General features: G+C 39.9%; 2 protein-coding genes across 2 annotated transcripts; both read right to left on the bottom strand.

The window, feature by feature from the left end:
* Nucleotides 1-61: 61 nt before the first annotated feature.
* Nucleotides 62-5,292, bottom strand: dmc1 (DNA meiotic recombinase 1). Its single transcript, XM_006807257.3, has 13 exons — nt 4,932-5,292; nt 4,604-4,648; nt 4,364-4,510; nt 4,163-4,245; nt 2,563-2,615; nt 2,415-2,456; nt 2,266-2,338; nt 2,059-2,150; nt 1,912-1,985; nt 1,663-1,777; nt 750-810; nt 529-645; nt 62-355 (listed from the first exon to the last, which is right to left on the bottom strand). Exons 1-13 carry the CDS (start codon nt 4,986-4,988, stop codon nt 286-288), a joined length of 1,029 nt encoding a protein of 342 aa, XP_006807320.1. The 5' UTR covers nt 4,989-5,292; the 3' UTR covers nt 62-285.
* A 565-nt stretch (nt 5,293-5,857) lies between these two features.
* Nucleotides 5,858-8,091, bottom strand: tomm22 (translocase of outer mitochondrial membrane 22 homolog (yeast)). Its single transcript, XM_006807258.2, has 4 exons — nt 7,818-8,091; nt 7,404-7,522; nt 6,914-7,031; nt 5,858-6,766 (listed from the first exon to the last, which is right to left on the bottom strand). Exons 1-4 carry the CDS (start codon nt 7,905-7,907, stop codon nt 6,692-6,694), a joined length of 402 nt encoding a protein of 133 aa, XP_006807321.1. The 5' UTR covers nt 7,908-8,091; the 3' UTR covers nt 5,858-6,691.
* Between the last annotated feature and the right edge of the window lie 12,750 nt (nt 8,092-20,841).

The following is a 20,841-nucleotide window of genomic DNA, read 5'->3' as shown; positions in this document are numbered from 1 at the left end:
AGGGTACAATTAGTCTTGCAACCCCCCCGCAATGAAACCCAAGTATGAAACATCAGAAAAGGGATTTTTATTCTTTATTAATTTCATAACAATCTCTCAAACAGAAACACCACCACCAAATAGTACAATACTATATGTCAGACTTTAATCTTTAACAAATTACATAAGGTTAATGAAGCTATTAATACATAAATAAATAATATAACTAACAAGTTGACGGGTGAGCAAGGAACAGTGTTAACATGCAAGTCTCATCTTTTCCTTCTATTATACTTCAATTATACTTCAGTCTTTGGCATCAGTAACTCCTCCAGCAGAGATGGCAAAGGTTGCCTCATTCTCAGGCATATCAGGACTGAAAGCAAACACGAAGAGACAGATGAGTGTAGAACATTTATCTAAGACTTTTCACGCTTTGCTCACATTCACATCTTTGCCACTACAGTGTCATATCATGTCTTATACTTGATCCAAATCATTAGTAATTAAACTGATCACTATGAAAATTGCCCTTGAACTGCTAAATACCTGTCAAATATCTTGGCGATTCTCATCTCCCCACGCCCCTTCCTCAAGCTGATGCGTGTGGTGGAAGCGTGGGCCAGGATGTGCCCACCAATTGGCTTCTTGGGATCAGCTTGAAACCTGAAATGGGCGAGAAACTTAAGAACATCTCAGCAGTGTTTCACACGGCGTATGTATCAGAAAACCTCCTATTTGTAAGCATGAGGGAATCTGCGCTATCTTACGTCATTCCGGCTCCAGGATCAGCTGTCATTTGGTTGGTAATAAACACAGCTACGTTGTACTCTGACGAAAACATAGATCAGGGTCAGTGAAGTTTGAACGCAAGCATCAGTTTAAGAATCGCAATCACCCACAGAGATAGTTGAAGGCTTGTAAATAGTTGCTGTCTCATTTATGATTGCAAACAGACTGCAATCAGTCTAAACGCGGCATTGTCAATGAACACAGACTCAGCTGTTTGTATTCTAGTTATATTCTTATAGACCAAGAAAGCTGCAGAGCTCAAAAGTGAAAGATCAATGTAATATTCTCTTAAGCATCTCATGAGTTGTTACAATGTTATTTGCAATAAGCGTGCATCATGGGGTGCCTGGTGATTCCCACCTCTAGGACCTAGCTTCCAGGTTGGAAAAACATGGAAGTGGAAGTGCTTTAAACCTACAGTCTATATAAGGTCACCAGATGGTGAGCGTTGTAGGTGCAAAAAAACGTCTGGTCCTCTGAGAAAACAATTTACTGACGTCTCCTCTGTAAACACTGTCCTGCTGAGTTTATGGGCTCAGTCACTCATTGTGGGTGATACGACTCCAAAATGTATCGTGTGTCAAAATGAAAGATTTTTTTGTGGCTAAGGAGTTACAAATCACAAGTCATTGGCCCAATTAGCACACTGTTTCACAGTCAGTTCACAGTCAGTGGAAACGCTCATCTCGAAGCTTTAAAAACATTCTGTCTCCATGTTGATGATTGTTTATCCTACATTCCTTATACATAAAAGTTACTATATGAGGAAAATGATCAGGGTGCTATTTCCAGTCAACCACCAGCAACTTATGTTTCCAACAGTTCGTGTAAAAGATAAGGTGTTAATGGCGTAAATATTTATACACAAAAACCGAGAATCCTGATTCAGACCTTCAGAGATTTTCTGCAGCCTTGAAAGCATCTGGGCCAGTTTCTGCTGCCGCTCAGCGAGCTCCCCTCTGCCAGAGAAGTCCACTCTGAACAGAGCCATGATGGAGTCGATAATCTACCAATGACACAAGCAGAGTGAAAGGCCAGAGAAACAGGGAAACCCGGTTTCTAGGTGTTGTTCTCCACCTTGATTAGATTTACAGAGTTGATGACTAAAACCAATATCAGAAGAAAAGTTCTCTTGCTTACCAACAGCTTGAACACGCCTCCTTCTTCATGAAATTTGGCTGCTACAAAGTCCAACAGCTCCATCTGGTGTTCACCTGCAGAGTTTTCAGTTCTTTATAAAATGCTCTAAAAAAGTCAGTCTAAATCAACTGTAACGGATGTTCGTACTCGTGTAGGCTCGGGCGTAAAGCACGTTGTCCAGCACGGCATCGTGGTCCACGTTAAACCTGTCAGCGATGTCTCTCAGTCTGTCCGGGCGACTCAAATCAGACAAGTACAAGTCAAGGAAAATAGGAGGCAGATTACCATCGGCGTTACATGGCAGCGTTTCAGCCGACGATATATATATTTGTGCCGTGCTCATTCCAAGGATACAAGGTGTTCTCCGTGTCAATGAAGATTACTTTTCCGCCCGAGTATCCGTCCTCGCCCGGCAACTGAGCAGCGACTGAACAAGAAAGAACGCGTTTTAAACTACTCTGTATCAGGAAGCTAAAAACAAACAAAAAAGGTTCTTTACTTACCACAGAGCGTGTGAGACAGCTGGGTTTTTCCTGTGCGAAACTCTGGAAGAAGACATACTGAGAGTAAATTCATGAATTTGAAATGTATTCATGAATTTAGATGGGAAAACATCAGAGAGGAACGCATTACAGGGGGGTGTCTGCTCACCTCCAAAGGCCTCTGTGATCGCCATGCTCTCTACACCTCCACCCAGCAATTTACTGCAGAGACACAATTCACATACATGTAAAATCATACAAAATCCCATCGGTTTAATCAATACTAACGCTGCTGTTGATAAATCTCAAAAACCTCTTATATCCTCCATGTTACTGCCAATTTGTCTATTAATATGCTAAAGCTATGAAGCAAAGAAGAAAGTCTAGTGTGATTACTGCGTGCACAAAGTTCAGTGAAAAATAACCCTGAGATTCACAACTGTGTGTATTTTATTGAACTACAAGCATCCTGAGTCAGCAGACGACCGCTCGCTACCTGTTATCTGCATGAACTGCGGGGAAGTTGAAAAAAACAAACGAACAAAACTGGATAATTTATGACTGAAGGAACTGAAACAGTGCCTGAGGAGGAAGCCAGAAAGTGCACAGCTTTTAAAAAGAGTCAGCTGGGAAGGGACGATGGTTAATAAGAAAAGGAAGGTTTCGGGTTAAACAAATAAACAAAGTGATGAACTTTATCTCCCCTGAGACAAGAAGTCTTCTAGGGTAAGAAAAGGAAACATTTTGACATAAAAAAAAATGATACAAAACAAACAGAACAACCCAACAGAAGAAAATGTGCAGTCTGAATGTGTGCTCTGAACACAGACCACACAAAAGGAAGAAGAGTGAGGATCTGAGGAGTATCTGATCTGTCAGCTCAACAATGTCAATGACTTTTTTGTTTAAATAGCACACCTGATTATACTTAAACTCAGTCTGATGAACACGGGAGACAAAAACATAAAAACCTATGTAGGTTTTAAGGCAGTGAAAAGAAAAGAAAAGCTCAATTACAACAAAAGCTCAATTAAACTTTACAAAGAACACACATGCACCGCTAATTAATGTAACAAAAGATTTTGAGGTCTTTTTTTAATGTCAGCACAGATGCATGTGACCTCTGGTCAGCAGGCAGCTTGTTCTAAAGAACAGGACCACAGTAACCAAAGCAACCTCAGCACAGTGAGAGGTTTGACCGGGTTATAAACAATTAGTAAGTCAAAGACAGATTGGAGGGGTCAAGCAACTGAGAGGCTTATGAACTAGCACTGAAAGCCAATGAAGTGACTCACATCTATAAGAACTGATTCGTCCTACTGATGACCTGGAGACTCCTGCAAATTGAGCGTTACAATAATTCAACCTGCTTGCTTGCTAACCTAAAAGCATGGATCAATTTCTCACCAATCTTAAGTTTTAATATTTTCTGAATATGATTATCAAATCTAAGATCATTCTCCAAAATAATTTCAAGGTTCCTGACTTGAGACAGGGATGATAAATATGAGCAAATTTTCTGTCTCTGACGTTTTGGACTAATACCAAAAACAAAGACGTTTGTTTACATTTTATGTGATCTTCTAGCCTTCATCCAAGTGGCGAGAACTTATGCATAAAGATAGTTTGAGGGAGTTCTTAATTAAGGTATGGATGAATTCAGGTGAGAAAATACTGATGAATGCTGGACTTGCGTGTAAAATGAAAACAGGGTACACAAGGTTTTGTCCACTGTTTGTGAATGAGGCCCAATATGAGGAAAACTTAACTCAAACTCTTGGCTCCCAGTTGTGACGTGGAACACCTGCTTCCTTCTTGCGCTGTATTCAAAAGCCGTCTGGAAACCGACATTCTACAACATAAAGAGAATCAACTATAACACAAATCGTCTTTTCAGTCACGTTTTGATCCCACTACAGACATAAACAGGACAGAGCAGATATTTAAGGATTCAAAACGCAGTATCTTACCAGCATTTTTCCAGCAGCTTCCTTGATTTTTTCCACTTTTGCTTCTGACAGGCCCTTGATGTTACACAGAGCTTTGCGGGTAGTCATCTGGATCCCCTTAACAGTGCAGATGCCCACTGACTTCAGCTTTTTGATGTCTGCCATGTTCTGTGATCACACGGCAGGAGGGTCAGATTGATGCTCACACACTCAAATTGCTTTTTGTTAGATGAGTGATTTTGAGCTCAGCTGTTTACTCACTATCCCGTGTTTCTGCAGGAGATCAATGTCTTGGAAGAAAGACTCCTGTGAGGTTCAGAGGAAAATCTATATGAGCTAACTGATCAAGAGTAAATATAACATTAAAAAGCCTGCAGATTATAGCTTTTCATGTTTTAATCTACTCTTCTGTGTTATCTTTATACAATATTTGTAACCAAAATATAATATAGCTTAAACTTTAAGTTATTTAAACATTGTTTTTTTTTTTATCTTAAGGCAAATCTTTATTTAACATATTTTTTTTTCTCTTTAAAGAGGGATACTATAGAAATAACACGCCCTGAATAAAATAATACTCAAATCTTACCTCATCATCCTGGAAACTAGAATCATCTTCAACAACTTGATCCTCTGCAACTTTCATTTTTAATGCAGAATGAGGTCAGAATTAAAGATGAAAGGTATTTTGATTACTCAGCTAAGATATTTAGCCAGTCTAAAATCAAGCTAACTCTTTGCTAACCATACACCGCTCTTTCAAGGCAAACAAACAAAAACAGGTTAAACTACAAAACAAGACTGTCAGATTATCGTATGATTATTAGCTATCGGACGCCAACCACAGTACGCTCATGGACGAAAAACAAATATAGTGTCTAATGTTTAAAATATAGCTTTTTTGTGTTCATGAAAAAACTGGCCTTTTGTCACCGGCGGGAATTTCTGACTCTTCAGGTGCAAGCGGAAATTTCTATTTTGACCAGTTAAATGAACGTGACCAAACAAGTTAGTATTAATGTTGCGTTTAAGTGTTCCCAATTACATCATCGGAAGTTAAGGCTTTAAACGAATATCCCCATAAAATATTTGAAGGAGTTATGTCTCTCGAAATCTTTGGAACACATTCCTATCTTAATCCTTTGGAAACGACACGTGAATGCAGCATTGTCCTAAATACTACTTTCTAAACTTCTGAATTTCTAATCATTTGTATACAATAAAAACATTTTTCTATGACAATGGAACTTTTTATCTGAAGACAAGTTACTGATTGTTAGAATCAGTATTGTTAGATGGTTCTTACAAGCTAAAATATCTCATGTAAATAATAACCAATATCAAGACTTTATGATCAAAATGTGGTGAAATAAATACAGACTATGATGATTACAAAAATAAATGAATGACGATAATTTCAATAATACCTCCTGTTGATTATTTAATACATTTGACAAACACACCACAAAATATTTGATCTTACACACAAAAACAAGGTGAAAGTAGACACAAGGCTTTCTATTTGATTTGGTGTTTTAATTGTGGCAGTCATGTTGAACACAAAACAAAATCATGGGGTTGCTCAGTAGAGATTATAAAATACTGTCATATGAATGACAACAGAGGAAAACAAAATTACATTCAATTAAGACTGAACACATCAGCGTCATTTAACCAGGAGGACACGATAAAACCAATAACTGTGGAAAGTTCAAAGCGAGAGGCATTACACTCTGACATACTATACACATATAGTACACTGGTGATCTGAGACAAAGACGGAACCACAGCACGTGGTCAATGTAGACACCCATCTTATAATTTAATAAAACTTGTCACATATGATCAGATATTCTAACTTCATTCTTCACATGCAAGGGGAACCAATAAGCATATGAAGATGACCTGAACTACCAATGAGAGTACCATTCTTCTGACTACAAACACCGAGCTATACCACCGCTAACCTCCACACTTCTCTTTTCACTGTATCCAACTTCAACTGATATCCCCTATGAACAAATTATTTATGCGGACATAAGTATTTAAAAAAAAAAGAAAAAAGAACCCAAAAAAGAAAAATAACAGAAGCTGTGCTTCTGGAAATCAGTCTCTGCATGATCCTGGGAGTAAGGAGAGACAGCGAGAGAGAAGTGTTGGACACACATCACATCCTCCTCCACAATATCGCTGGAGTGAGCTGAACGCTGCTGACATACAGCCTCTGCCTTTTTTTCTTTAAACTTCAGGTCTTCGCTCTTCTCTCTGGTCTCTCTGTCTCTCCTTCCGAGTGACTCTGCTGCCTCTCCAACAGCAGATCTCAGGCTCCTGTAGGCCCTTCCTGCCCCCTCACATCTTGCCGGGTGCAGGAGGCATCATGCCCGGCATCCCACCGGACATTCCAGTGTTAGGACCCAACAGGATCTAAAGGGGGAAGAATCGATTATTCAGGCCACACACTGAAATTTCCCAGTAAATGCTTTTCCCCTGAACAACTACCAATTAAGTACATCATAGTTACCCCATGCATGTGCTATATCAGCTAGCGCTCAAGTGCCCCATAACACTCACCTGTCTCTGCTGTTGTAGCTGCTGCTGCTCCAGCTGTAGTCTTTCTGTCTCAAACACAACAGGCAGCACCAGGATCATGAAGGAGGTAGTGCCGACCCAGAGCGCAGAGCGGGAAAAACTGAAACAGCACACCAACCTGATTAGTATCTGCAGTTTATACGGTACCCTTTAGTTACTCTAATACTCCTTTTAGTTAGACTCTAATACGCAAAGACTGGAATAATATTAGTTCACCCCCAGACCCTGTAAGCGGTAGAAAATCCATGGCCGGATATTGCCTTTTGCTATATGTAAATCTGTGGTTTGGTGTTTTTCAGTTCTTTATAATGTTGTAGCATTTACCCAATGCATACTTGAACCAACAGATTTAAGTTAAGAGTTGACTTAACTGGCACGAGCAAAGAATTTGTACCTGTTATATCCTTTACTGTGGCCTCTTGACAAACACATTCGTGCAATTACTAATGAAAAGCAACAGAGAGAGACATACCTGTAGAACTTTTTAATCAATGAGACTGAGCAGTGTGCAGACACCTCTGCAGCTGTGCGCATCGTTTCAGGAAACATCTCAGTCAGGCCCCACAATCTCTCCATCAGCGTCTCATCCAGCTTATGGACGACCACAAAAAGCAAACATTTGAGCCGTGCATTAGAAAATAAAGAAGCATCTCTAACGAGTAAGAACATGAACATGAAATACATTCGTGTACAGTGAAACTGGTTTTTAGCTCGCAGCATTGTTAGACAGACCATATACCTCAGGTAGGTAGCTAGCTAGTTAGCTTTGGTGTTGCCCTATTTAGGCAGGGGAACTAACACAGCAAACAAAACAGTGCAACACACTGCTAAAGTCCCATTTTCATTCAATCTTTTTTCAAGAGCCCATGAATAATAAGGTAATTACATCTTCATCTTCGTCGTCGTCAATCTCGTCCTCTGGGGGCCGTACGGACACCGAGCTCGTAGCGGGGGACAGCTCCTCGACTCCGGCCATTTTTTCCTTCCTGTTAAATCCGCGACTAAATCAGAACAACGAGAGTCACTGCGGCCAGAATAATGTGTTTCTGAGGTTTTACCTGCTGCTAAAGGTAAAGCTCGGAAGTGTGCTGACTGTCTGAGGTCACAGTAGGAAAACGTGAGACTCGGGGTCGGATGACGACAGGAGGTCAGGGGTCAATTTGTACGTGGAGAGAAACGTAGTGCGCCCCTTGCTGTATGGACTGTCTAATGGCAAGCTCGGGAGTATTACTGCCACTTGCAGGATCAGCCGCTTAGGTTAACTCTGTGAGGTCTAAGTCAAGTCTTTGGTAATCAAGGGACAATAAAAATAATTATTCTATGTGACTCACATCAAAAAAAAAATTCCAACAATAAATATTTCTTTCATTTCTCCAAAACACAGGGTTAAGGTGTTGGCTATGGGTGGGGTTATTGATCAATGATAGCAAAGACCTCATTAGGTTATCCTTGTGTTCAGGGGTTAAAGTGAGATTTGGTAACCCTAAGGTCCAATGGAGTGACTCATTTTTAAATACAGTGTGACAAATGCACCACATATGCACATCAGACTGTGTGATCAACCTCATCCTCAGTGCGCCAGAGAGGAGGAGATGCTGCTAATGGGGATAATCCCACTTTCCACATCAAAATATTCACAATCATATTTTGAGAGTTTAAAAAACACTGCATTGTTGTCTTAATGAGCAATGCTGTGATAAGCAATTCTTCTGTGTGTTCTAAACATTTGTGTCGTGGTGCTGGGTCTGTGACCCAGTGTTTTGTGTTCTTTAGATGAAGTTATATTCTTTGATTTGTTGTTTTTCATGGTTTTTGTTTTCTTTATTGTTTTCTGCTTGTGTTATATTTATAATTCCTAGTCTTTAATTTTCTGTCACTGTGCTTTCCCTGTGTTCCATGGTTAGTTACTCATGTCTCCATGTTTCAGGTTCCCTAGTCAGTCATGTCACTGTGTCAAGTCTGTGTCTTTGTGTATGTCTCTTGTTTCCTGTTTTACTTTGACAGTCTTGTGTCCCATGCTCAGTGTTTTCAGTTTTGTTTCCTCCCTGACCCAGAAAGATTAATAAGAGTAATTTTAAAACTTAGTAGCGGCCTCCATCGTTGGAAACTGAAATTGGCTGGGCCACGCTATGAATTCTGGGATATGGTGGGCCACAAAGGACACACCCGACCCATCCTTCAAATTCGAGGAAGGTCAAAATCAAAATCAATGAATCAATATTGAATTGGTGTGTAACTTTGCCAAAACAATGTCGGACTCTGTAGTTTTCTCTGGTTCCCTCCCCAATCAGACCAGGAGTGACATGTTTAACCGCATGTTCTCCTTAAATTGCTGTCTGTCTGAATGTTGTCCAAAAAACCATATGGGCTTTATATATAATTGAGAAACTTTCTAGAGGAAACCTGGTCTTGTTAGGAGAGACGGCATCCATCCCACTTTGGATGGAGCAGCTCTTATTTCTAGAAATCTGGCTAAATTTATTAAACTCCCCAAAATATGACTATCCAAATTTGGGACCTGGAGGCAGAGTTGCAGTCTTACACACCTCGCTGCAGCTTCTCTCCTCTTGTTATCCCCAATTTTCCACACCAGCCTATTAATCAACCAAAGACCAAGACAGACTTTTAATCCATTTGAAAGCCTGATGCTTAGCCTTGTCCACCCCAGCTGTAAAACTCAAAAACCAGTATTATTTGTGATCGTCCACTTGGACAAACCACACAGAGTTTGTCTGATTTCTCAGACTTTTTATCGGATGTAGTGCTCATAACGACTAATGACTGTGTTTAGTCTGTTCCTTCCCATTCCATGCAAGGCCACCTGAGTTGGCTGGAAGACTGTTTACTTAGCCTAGCAGGGCGAAGGACACTGTCTCAGCTGAACTCTGGACACGCACACACATACATATACACTGATATGCACACACTCATCCCCCCTCCCTTTCCAAACGCCTTCGACGCTTATTCCCTTCCGATGCTGCACCCTTTATCCACCCCTGTTGCTTGTCATGTGTTTCTTTGGTGTATGAAGAGTTTTTTTCATGTGCTATGTGCAGAGATGTTTTTTTCTGTTCTCAGACTGATCTCTCTGTTGGAGCTCAGTCTGGGGGGAGTTATTTTTTTCTCCTTATCTTTCCTCATGTGGTGTATTTTCCATTGTTATACCTCTCTGACCTGTCTTCCCCATGTGATGTTTTGTGTAATGTATGTATGGTCGGAGGGTAAGATGGCGCCGCCATTGCATACAATAGGTCGGCAGCCTTATGAAATTTCCCCTTGTGGGACTGATAAAGGTATATCAATTCAATTCAATTCTATTCAATCATCTCAGATAAAATAATTTTTGTGGGTGATTTTAACATCCATGTAGATGGAAAATGACTAAAAATGACAGCCTCAACATGGCATTTAATCTGTTATTAGACTCAATTGGTTTCTCTCAAAATGTAAAAGAACCCACCCACCACTTTAATCACACTCTAGATCTTGTTTTAACATATGGCATAGAAACTGAACATTTAACAGTGTTTCCTGAAAACCCTCTCCTGTCTGATCATTTCCTGATAACATTTAAATTTAAAATAATTGATTACACAGCAGTGGAGAGTGGACTTCATCACAGTACATGTCTTTCTGAAAGCGCTTAAACTATGTTTAAGAATGTAATCCACTCACTGTTATCAAACACGTAGCCTAAACCAGATAACTTGTGAGCTGGAGAGGAAATGGCGTGTCACAAATTTAGAAGATCATCATTTAGCCTGGAGAAATAGTTTGTTGCTTTATAAGAAAGCCCTCCGCAAAGCCAGAACATCTTACTATTCATCACTGATAGAATAAAATAAGAACAACCCCAGGTTTCTCTTCAGCACTGTAGCCAGGCTGACAAAAAGTCAGAGCTCTGTTGAGCCAAACATTCCTTTAACTTTAACAAGTAATGACTTCATGAACTTCTTCACAAATAAAATTTTAACCATTAGAGAAAAAAAAAACCTCATAATCATCTCACAGATGTAACATTGTCTACAACTTCTTTCAGTACCGTTGATATTCTTTATCTCAAACTGATCTTTCTAAGTTAACTTCAATAATTACTTCCTCCAAACCATCAACGTGTCTTTTAGACCCCATTCCTTTTTTTTTTTTTTTTTTTTTTTTTGCCTGTCCCATTTGGTTCTTTAGCCGTCAGAATTGTTGTCTGAAGACCAACAAGGATACCCAATGGATTTATTTTGCCAAATGGATCATCATGGCATTGCCGTATTGGTCCATTTGATCGACCTTTGTTTTTATTATTTATTTTATTTTATTTTCAGTTGTTACAGACGGGACAGACATGAGTGAGGGATAGGAAAGGGAGAAAGAAAGAGGAAGGAAAAGAAAAACAGAAGGGGAGAGGGACAGTGAGAAAGGGGGAAAAAAAAATATCTCCGGGATCACCTGTTGAGAGAAAAAGAAGAGAAATCAAGCAAAAAAAACAAAACAAAGCAACATACTATACACAACACCATCGCATTAATCTAGCTAAGTGTAAACAGCAGTAAATACTAAATATTGAATGTTGTTGTGCAGCACGCAGGACAGACAGCGCACAATGTGCTTTGAAGTAGCAGCCAAGAAAGGTGTGATTTAAGTCTACGAACAGTGAACACCCGTGTGCACACCTGTGTGGATCGGCGCGCTTGTATTCCAATGGTTTCCCCATGTAATGGTCTGCAAGAGGATGTAGAGAGCCATAGCCCCGTCCCCCAGGGCATGAAGCAGGCATGGAGGAGATCCAGGCCCCAGAGTGCAAGAGCCCAAGGAGGACCACCGGAGGGGTATCCGTGCCACCTTCATGGGAAGGGCTGAGACCCCATTCCTACAAAACTGCTCCAAGAACTCCTGCCATTAATTAATGCTTCAATCTTAAAAATGATCAACCTATCTCTAATAATCGGCTATGTACCACAGGCCTTCAAGCTGGCACTATTTAAACTGTTACTTAAAAAGCCATCTCTAGACCTAGCTATCTTAGCTATTTAAAGGCCAATCTCCAACCTCCTTTCATATCAAAAATTCTTGCAAAAATTTCTGGCACAACTTCACCTACTTCCAAGGTGCAAAAATTCTTGAAAGAGTGGTTGTCAAACAGCTAACAGATCATCTGCAGAGGAATGGTTTATTTGAAGAGTTTCAGTCAGGTTTCAGAGTTCATCACAGCACAGAAACAGCTTTAGTGAAGGTTACAAATGATCTTCTTATGGCCTCTGACAGTGGACTCATCTCTGTGCTTGTCCTGCTAGACCTCAGTGCAGCATTCGATACTGCTGACCATAATATCCTATTAGAGCGATTAGAACATGCTGTAGGTATTACAGGTACTGTGCTGCAGTGGTTTGAATCACATCTATCCAACAGACTCAGTTTGTTCTTGTAAATGGAGAGTCCACTTCACACACTGAGGTTAATTATGGAGTTCCACAGGGTTCAGTGCTAGGACCAATTCTGTTTACATTATAAATGCTTCCGTTAGGCAGTATCAAGTCAAATCAAGTGGCTTTTAATGTAATTTCAACCATGTACAGCCGGATCTCCAAACCTCCCCCTCTTGTCAGTCCTCCGCCTGCAAAGATTGTCTTGTTTGTCCCTTTCTGGATCACTGGGAGTTTATCATTGAAACACTTCTCCTTTACTTGCAGTGCGCCGAGACTCCCGATTGCATTTCCTGGTGCCCGTGCCCGCCTTCCCTGCCTCAAGCCAAAATCCCCTAGAGAATTAACGTTTCTCTTGTTAGAAGTCTTTTTGTGGTAAGTCCTAGTTGAAGGTTCTCATTTAAATCATAGACCCAAGATAGCTAAATTCATAGTTCACGGTTCGAATTTCTCGTTTCTTAGTTGATAGTTCAGGGTCTTGACCTTTTGCATTTTGCTTAAAGCCTATGTCTGTACTGGACCACAGAGGCAGAGCATCATTCAATCCTGCCAGCTGCCTATCTTGGTAGCATTTCAAGGATGACAGACTCCACTGTCTCTGCAGCAAGACAGCTCATAACATCAAGTCTCTCCCTGTCCTCATACTCCTATATCATCTGCTATAATCAAGAGCCATACACTATCATTGCATCTACACTACAGCTCAAAAGTTTGAAATTAAATAGAAACATCTGATTTTATAAAAACACTGAAATTCATGTTCCAATTTTTTACATTAATCAGAAATGTCAAGAAATATGAATGTTTAAAAGTGACATTGATCACAAATGATGAATGAGGTTCAGTGGAATATCTACATAGGTATACAGAGGCCCAGTTTCAGCAATAATACCTGTTGTGTTTCAGTGGTACATTGTGTTAACTACTGTCAGTTTCTCATGTGAAATCCTGAACTTGTCAGTCAAGACATAAGCATAGACCAAAATCATTGTGCAGATTCAAAACACAGCAGAATTTGCAACATGAGATTAAAGCCAGACTGGAACTCTTCAGAAATGCCACGAGTGTCTAAAAAAGTCTGAAGTTGCTTTTTAATAATCGGTTGCACAACAGCGTGTTTGAAAAGAGCTGGTACATAACCTGATCACAAAGAAGCATTTAATAAAAGTAAAAAAGTAAAATAGGCCCAATAACGTGAAAAGCTTCCTTGAAAAGGCGAGAAGGGAGGACATCCTGAGGGGAATTAGAGGGTCTTAAATGATTGATTACTGCCTTTAAGATAGAAAAAGTAACAGGTTTAAAGTGCTGAAAAACAGTATTTAGAAGATGAATCTAGGTCCAGCACTGCCTGTGAATGTGGAGACTTTAAAGCGGAGATTTTTTCACCAAAGTATTTCAAAAAGTTTGCACAAAGTGCAGAGGAAGCCTCCTTAGGAACAGTGGCACAAGGGTTAATCACTGAATAAAAAATATTAAGAACTCGGGGCTTGTCATTGTCGCTAGAAAAAGAAAAGCAGATTCTGCGGCTTTAACAGTTATCTGATATTTTTGATAAACAGTCATGTGGGATTCCTAAAGACATCTGGAGTTTGAACTTCTTCCACATTGTCTCTGCACATTGACATTTGCGTCTGAGGTTTCATTCAGATAAGGTTGATATGAAGACTTAATATGTTTAGTCCTGAGTGGATCAACAGAGTCCAGGATAGCAGAACATGTTGAGTTTAAAAGATCAGCTAGCTCTTCAATGGGTCGTTCCTCTTAAGTTAACTCTTAAAACATCCAGCGGATGTATTTTCAGATATAAAGCGAAAATGGCATCATTAGTTGTCAGTATTTGTTACTGTGCATTTATTTATGTAAGCAGCATGTGTGTGTTAAAGTGAGCTGTGGAACTATTTCCATCTCTTTCCAGTGGGATCGTGATGTGCAGCAGTATTCCCAGGCTGGAGAAAGAGGCAAGGCAAGGCAAGGCAAGGCAAGGCAAGTTTATTTGTATAGCACAATTCAACAACAAGGTGATTCAAAGTGCTTTACAGAGACATTAGAAACAAAAACAAATAAAAAGCATGATTTAAAATTGATTAAAACAAGCAAACTAACTAACTAATTAACAAACAAACAAACAAACAAACAAAACAGTATATAAAATCAAAACAGATAAAATCAGAACAGTAGATAAAATCAGTAGTTAAAATGTAAGTTTTGAAATTTAAACTTAAGTGCGGATTTGGAGCTTTATTCAAATGCAGCTGAGAACAGGTGAGTCTTCAACCTGGATTTAAATAAACTAAGTGTTTCAGCTGATCGGAGGCTTTCTGGGAGTTTGTTCCAGATATAAGGAGCATAAAAGCTGAATGCGGCTTCTCCGTGTCTGGTTCTGACTCTGGGAACTGATAGGCAGTCAAATATCTTTTGCTTGTCTCGTTCCTGCTATTTTGTGTATTGAATGTGAGGAGGCCATTAATGCTGTTAAGGAGTCAATTGATGAGTTTAAACTCAGTCACTCCTGAAAGTCTTATTCTGACTTCTTTTTGGATGTTTAAAAGTGTTAGTTAATAGTGACACGGTTACCCATATTTTATCAAAGGAGAAAGTAAAACTCGACTGCCTGGGTAACATGATCTCACAGGCTGGCTCCATGGTCCACTCTGCTGTCACAGTGCAGTGTAAAAGGTTAACTACAGACTCCATCACTGTGTCTCCCTGCAGCATCATGGCTAAGGGAACAAAAGGGGATTGCAGCTGTTCCAAAGTGCATCCAGAAACTCTTTGACATGGATGCAGTGGACCTGAGTGGGAACATGATCAGAAAAATTAATCAGAATGTCTGTTTTGGATTTGCACGACAACCACGTGAGCATGACAGATAACTCTTAATGTTTACCTGCAGTTAAAGAGTTAAAAAGCCAGTGAATCAATCGTAGTTACTGTACAGCCACAATACTGAGGTGCCTCGTGGGAAGGGTAGTTTCTAAAGTTGGTGTAAAATTGTAAAACTCAGATGAAAAAATGTATATGCAATATACAATTAAAATACAACTAATACATTTTCTAAGAAGATACCCAGCGAGAAGAAACATTTAAGACAGAGAAAGAAAGTTTCTGTGCAAAGCTGAGAGGAAGAAGCTAATAAATACCACACTGTGTTCCTAAATCTAGACTCTCATTCATTTTCTTTGTGTTTGTACAGTTTCTAGGGCCTAGAGGGCAGCAGAGACCACACTAATACTGACAACCTCGTTCTCAAATACCATTTTTCTTTCCACGCACTCCCCATCGATGCTGATGGGCTGCAGCACAGACTTCCTCCTTCTGAAGTCAACTACCAGCTCTTTTCTCTTGGTGGTATTGAGGTCCTGACTGAGGTACTGACACAGTTATGAGTGTATAGAGTGTACAGTAGGGGACTTTGTACACAGCCTTTTGGAGAGCCGGTGTTAAGGCTGAGGACTCAGGAAAGATGGGGACCCACTCTAACTCTCTGTACACAGTCCAAGAGAAAGACTCTGATCCAGCAGCAGGCGGTAAAAGGAAGTCCGAAATCCAGTAGTTTTACTATTACTCTGTCCGGGAACTCATAAGAGGACTATACTGTTTCCATTCCTGCTCATCTTGTACACCTCAGACTTTCATTACAACACCTACAGAAATAATTAAACAATTCTGCAGTGGCTGAATGTGTTAGTGATGGGCAGGTGGAGGAGTTCGTAACACCTGTGGATGATTTCTGAAGTAGTCAGGAGGAATCATCTGCTTCTGAATGTGAATAAGATAGATGGCAACCAACTTCAGAAAGAAGAGGATGGCTACATGGTCCGTGTCTGTGACAGGATGTGGTGGAAGCTGAACTGGGAGACCAACACGGAGGCTGTAAACGAGAAGGAGGTGACCGGCGCCAGCGCCGTTGCCACAGGATAATACAGGAATTCTTTCAAACCTCACACTACCATGTGTGATACCATATGTCACTGTTATCTGGCACAGTCTGATAATAATAATAATTTATGTTAGATATTATGTTATGAGTTATTTTTATCATTATTGTTATTACTCTATTTTAGTTACTGTTATGACTACTCTTAGTATGTTGTTACTTCAACTGCTGCAACAAAAAATAATTTGTTGGAAAACCAATAAACTGCTTTGCCAAGAGGATGACGTCTTTAGCTTCAGTCCTCACATTACTTCCCTCTATCCCACAACCAACTTAAAAGCAATTCATTCTGTTTTCACTCTGTTCTCATTTGCCTCACTATGTCCAGTCGATACCGTCTGAAAACAGGGAATATCCTCTAAGGCTCATGTCATTCCTTTTCTACTACAAGCCAAAGACTGCTGAGTAGACTGGATTAAGATCTCCGTACACACAGGCTCATTAAGATGCCTTCTCTCTGGTATTGACTCAGCATACTAGTATACAGTGGAATGATCTTTATTTAACTGCCTCCACCAGCCACCTGGACACTGGTCAAAGTTGAAATGTCCTGTGCTCTTCAGGCAATCTTCCTGGACACACGGACACTGTCAGTGCTATTGAAAATCCATTCACATCCATCTACAGATGTCCGGTCGTTCAGTTTTTGCCTGTTTTTCCCCTCATCTATTTCAGCTGTCTCCCAACCCCTATTCTCCGTCAATCAACCAAACACAAAGGCAGCTTAATGAAAGAAACACAACTGCTGAGCAGGCAAAGCAATGTGGCCACAAATAGAATCTAATTAATTTGGATTGCACAGTGCTTCTCCTTTATTTTATACAAGCTGGCAAACAAAGCTGGACTGTCCCGTTTCTCTAGTTAGATTCAATAGTACTGGAAGATACAATAGTATGTGGCTGCGTATATACACATCCACAAAACACATCCACCCGTTGTCTTCCGCTTATCCAAATCAGGGTCAGCTACCATAGAGCGACAGGCAGGGTACACCCTGGACAGATTGCAGCGCTAATGCAAAGAGACAGACAACCATTGGCACTCACATTCACACCTATAGACAATTTAGAATCACCAATTAACTTGGTGACTGCATGTCTTTGGACACCAGTAGGAAACCAGCCAAGACCATTTGTTGAATGACTATGCTCACCATCTGGCTGCTAACTATGACCAGGGTTAGAGCACGCAGCACAATGGAGGTTTGAACAAAGCTTCTCTGGTTCACTCGCTCATTACTTCAATATACCTTCAAAACTTCAATCACAGTACTGCATAATAACATGACAGGTCATAAATACTTTGCTGTTGATTACAAATGAATGAAATGTGTCGTTGGGATTGTTAGCACCATGGACACTCCTTCCAATGCTTTCAAGAGAAAATGAAAACTATTTGTTGTTTAGCTCATTAGTTAAAACCAACTTACATTAAAATGTCAGTTAGATGTCAGGTGTTGTAGCTACATGGGCAGGCACTGACTGGTGTTCTGCAGATCTCAAGCTAATGACTAGCTAGTCTCTGCGCTAGCTTTAGCACTCACTAGTTAAAGTGTGTACAAGATAAATAGGATTTTGGTAGGAAAGCTAATGTTGGACTGTCTTCTATATCTGTCTGTTTAAGCAGATTTACTTCAACTTGAATGAAATAAACAATCTAGTTAAACAATCATTATGGGATAGCTTTCAATCATGGTGAGTTTGTTTATTACTCAGAAGAACATGGGTGGATTTACACAACATTTTTAACTGAGGCAGATCTTGGCCTAACTTAGAAGTAATTTGTTATTTAGAGTTGTTCTGGATTTGGATCTGGGTCTAAAATTCGTTACCATCGCAAACCATTTTTCATCATATCGTCACAAATATGTATCAAATTAAAATAATTTTTTAAAACCACTAATCTACCACACTCTAGCATTATCCTCGACTCGGTTTGTAGCAGCTTGTTGCATTCTTCAGGCTGCTGCCCAGCTCAGTGTGGACTCTTCTGCTTGTGACAGAATGATTATGATGATGATGTTACTCCTCTATGCATCTACACCGGGACACCCTTTCCACTCTCTAACTCTTGCACCTAGACTTCCTCAGGGAAACAGACCTTCTTTCAGAAGACACCGTGACACCATGTCACAGCATGGAAAGTAACGGCAGAATTCATAATGGCTCACTTCCATTAAGTGTCCCAGAAAGCCACGACAGTGAAACACCATGAACAAAAGCAGGACAACCCCCCTGAGGGGAATGGAGCCATTATTAATACTCCTGTGCTACAGTGACAAGTCATAATGCCTGCCATGAAAAAGGTTTATTGGCTGTCATGGAGAGATTAACAGCTGATTCAGTTCATCTGGCACGCGTGCTTACTGTCTCTGACCTTTAAGATTTGTACCGCCAGCAAGTGATCTGCTTATATTGCTTATGTGTCATATATATTTATTTATTTATCACCAGTATTTGAAGTGTTATCATTTTTATTTATGCTGTCAAAAATACACTAGTTTTGCATATCTTATAACATTATCTCAGCAGATGTGTGGAAGCAGTACGTCTGCAGCTGTAATATAAATTAAGCTTGTTTTAAATAAAGCTCTGGCTCTCTCCACGTCACGTTTAGGTAAACATGTTTCTTTATATAGAGAAATGGGGGCGTGGAGGCATGTAGATTACAGGTAGCGAGCATAAGCCTGCTGATTTACACTGGATGATTTAGCTTCCTGTTTAGTTAGTGGAGTCCTAAACGCACATATGCATCAACTCTAACGTAGGAAAAGGACAGAGTAAGGAAATTCAGATAAAGAGAGGGGAAGTCAGACAAATGTCATCCATATTGCATACACCACAGTCTGCTCTCCTGTCTGCTCCTCTCACAGCCATTAGTGGATGAAGTCATGGTTCTGTGCTAATTGTCAGTGACAGAGGAGTAAGGGAGGGTAATGGGGGCAGAGTGGGGTTAGAGAGAGATAAAGACAGTGGAAGAGAGACGGATAAACCTCAAAGGAAAACACCTGTGTGTTGTGTGCAAATTTACATTCCTTTCTCCCAATTAAAGGCATTTGATTTATTATTTGGGCAAATTTAAGAACATTTGTACCAGTGCGATCCACATCATGCTCTGCATACAAGCCAAAGTGCAATTAAAACTGCATAGACACCTGCACTAGGATTGTGGGGACAGATCCCAACTGCTTTTCTGAATTTTGATCTAATTGCTTCAACAATTATTTTTTAAAGCTTTGAAATAGAGCTTCAACCAATAAATGAAAAAACTAATACATTTGCTGCAGGCAGTGGGAATGAAGGCCATTTCCCCTTTAGAGACTTTCTGATAACCTGTGTGGGTGTGGTGTAGTTTAGCTAATAAAAAAAAGATTTGCCTTTAGGCCTCTTTTACGCAAAAGCTCGATGATTAGGAGTCATTTTGACCATATCCATTTCTAAAGCAAGTATGCTTTTGACCAAAACCAACCAGTGACAACCTCAACCTTCCTAAATGATGATAAGAATAGTACATGACTAAAGCTAAATATTTAACAAAATAGATGCACAATAATTGAATGAAATGCTATTTAGACTAAGAGCACTTTCTATAATAGCTGATACAATAAGATAGGATATTTCACTGCATAGATGCAAGCTGTATGAATATATAAAATTCTATGATAGCTTATAAATGTTATCTTGGGGGTCTAGGTTGTCATTTATTGCAACCCTAGTGTTGTTTATATGAAATGTTTTCCATATAATTATTTAGATGGCGTTAACAGCACTATAGCCAATGCTGGTGAACTGCTGCCCATCACAGTCGGTCAGTGGTGATCAATAAGTAATGCTAAGTCAACAATCACACCTTCAGTAGCCACCCCGTGGGTCTGTTTTAGCACAGCCCATCAGTGCCAATATGAAATTTTAATCATTCTCACTATCAATATTTGAAAAGGTTTTCCAAACACTGGACTTATTATCATTCTGACCATCATCCCCAGTGACATTATTTGACCTCAAGGTGACGGAGGTAAAATAAACACAATTATAGACTTGGAAAATTGAAGGGAATGTGTTGGGCGTCACTGCTTGTCGAAGTAACAGTCCTGCTCATCCAATTGCTGAATTTGTGGAAGCTCTTCTAGCAGGAGCAATCAATAAAAACAATGCAAAATACTGATTTAAATCATTGACCACTGCAGGTCATCCCAGCTACACAAGCCATGTATCTCTAATCTGAATATGACAACAGCTTCTCTTTCATTACTCATCATACATGTATCTATCTATCCATTGTCCTACATTGTCAGCAACAATATTCAAATACGTTGTGTGTTTAGATGATGTTTAGCTGCTACTAAGTGGCCCAGTGTGTCAAGAAAATATCTACCACACCATTACAACACCAGTGTCAACCGCTGTTCCGAGGAGGATGCTTTCATTTATTTACACCAAGTTGTGACACTACCATCCGAATGTTGCTATCAAAGTTAGCAACAAGTTTTGCAAAAGGCGGAACTGGAAATGTTCATCTTGGAGTGGCTGCATTGCTTGGATTCAGACATTTGCATCGAT

The sequence above is a fragment of the Neolamprologus brichardi genome, chromosome 8, assembly GCF_056152115.1.
Source record: "Neolamprologus brichardi isolate AB-2024 chromosome 8, ASM5615211v1, whole genome shotgun sequence".
NCBI classification, from domain to species: Eukaryota; Metazoa; Chordata; class Actinopteri; order Cichliformes; family Cichlidae; genus Neolamprologus; species Neolamprologus brichardi.
Note: the sequence above shows the minus strand (reverse complement) of the source record. Positions and strands in the feature narration are given on the sequence as shown.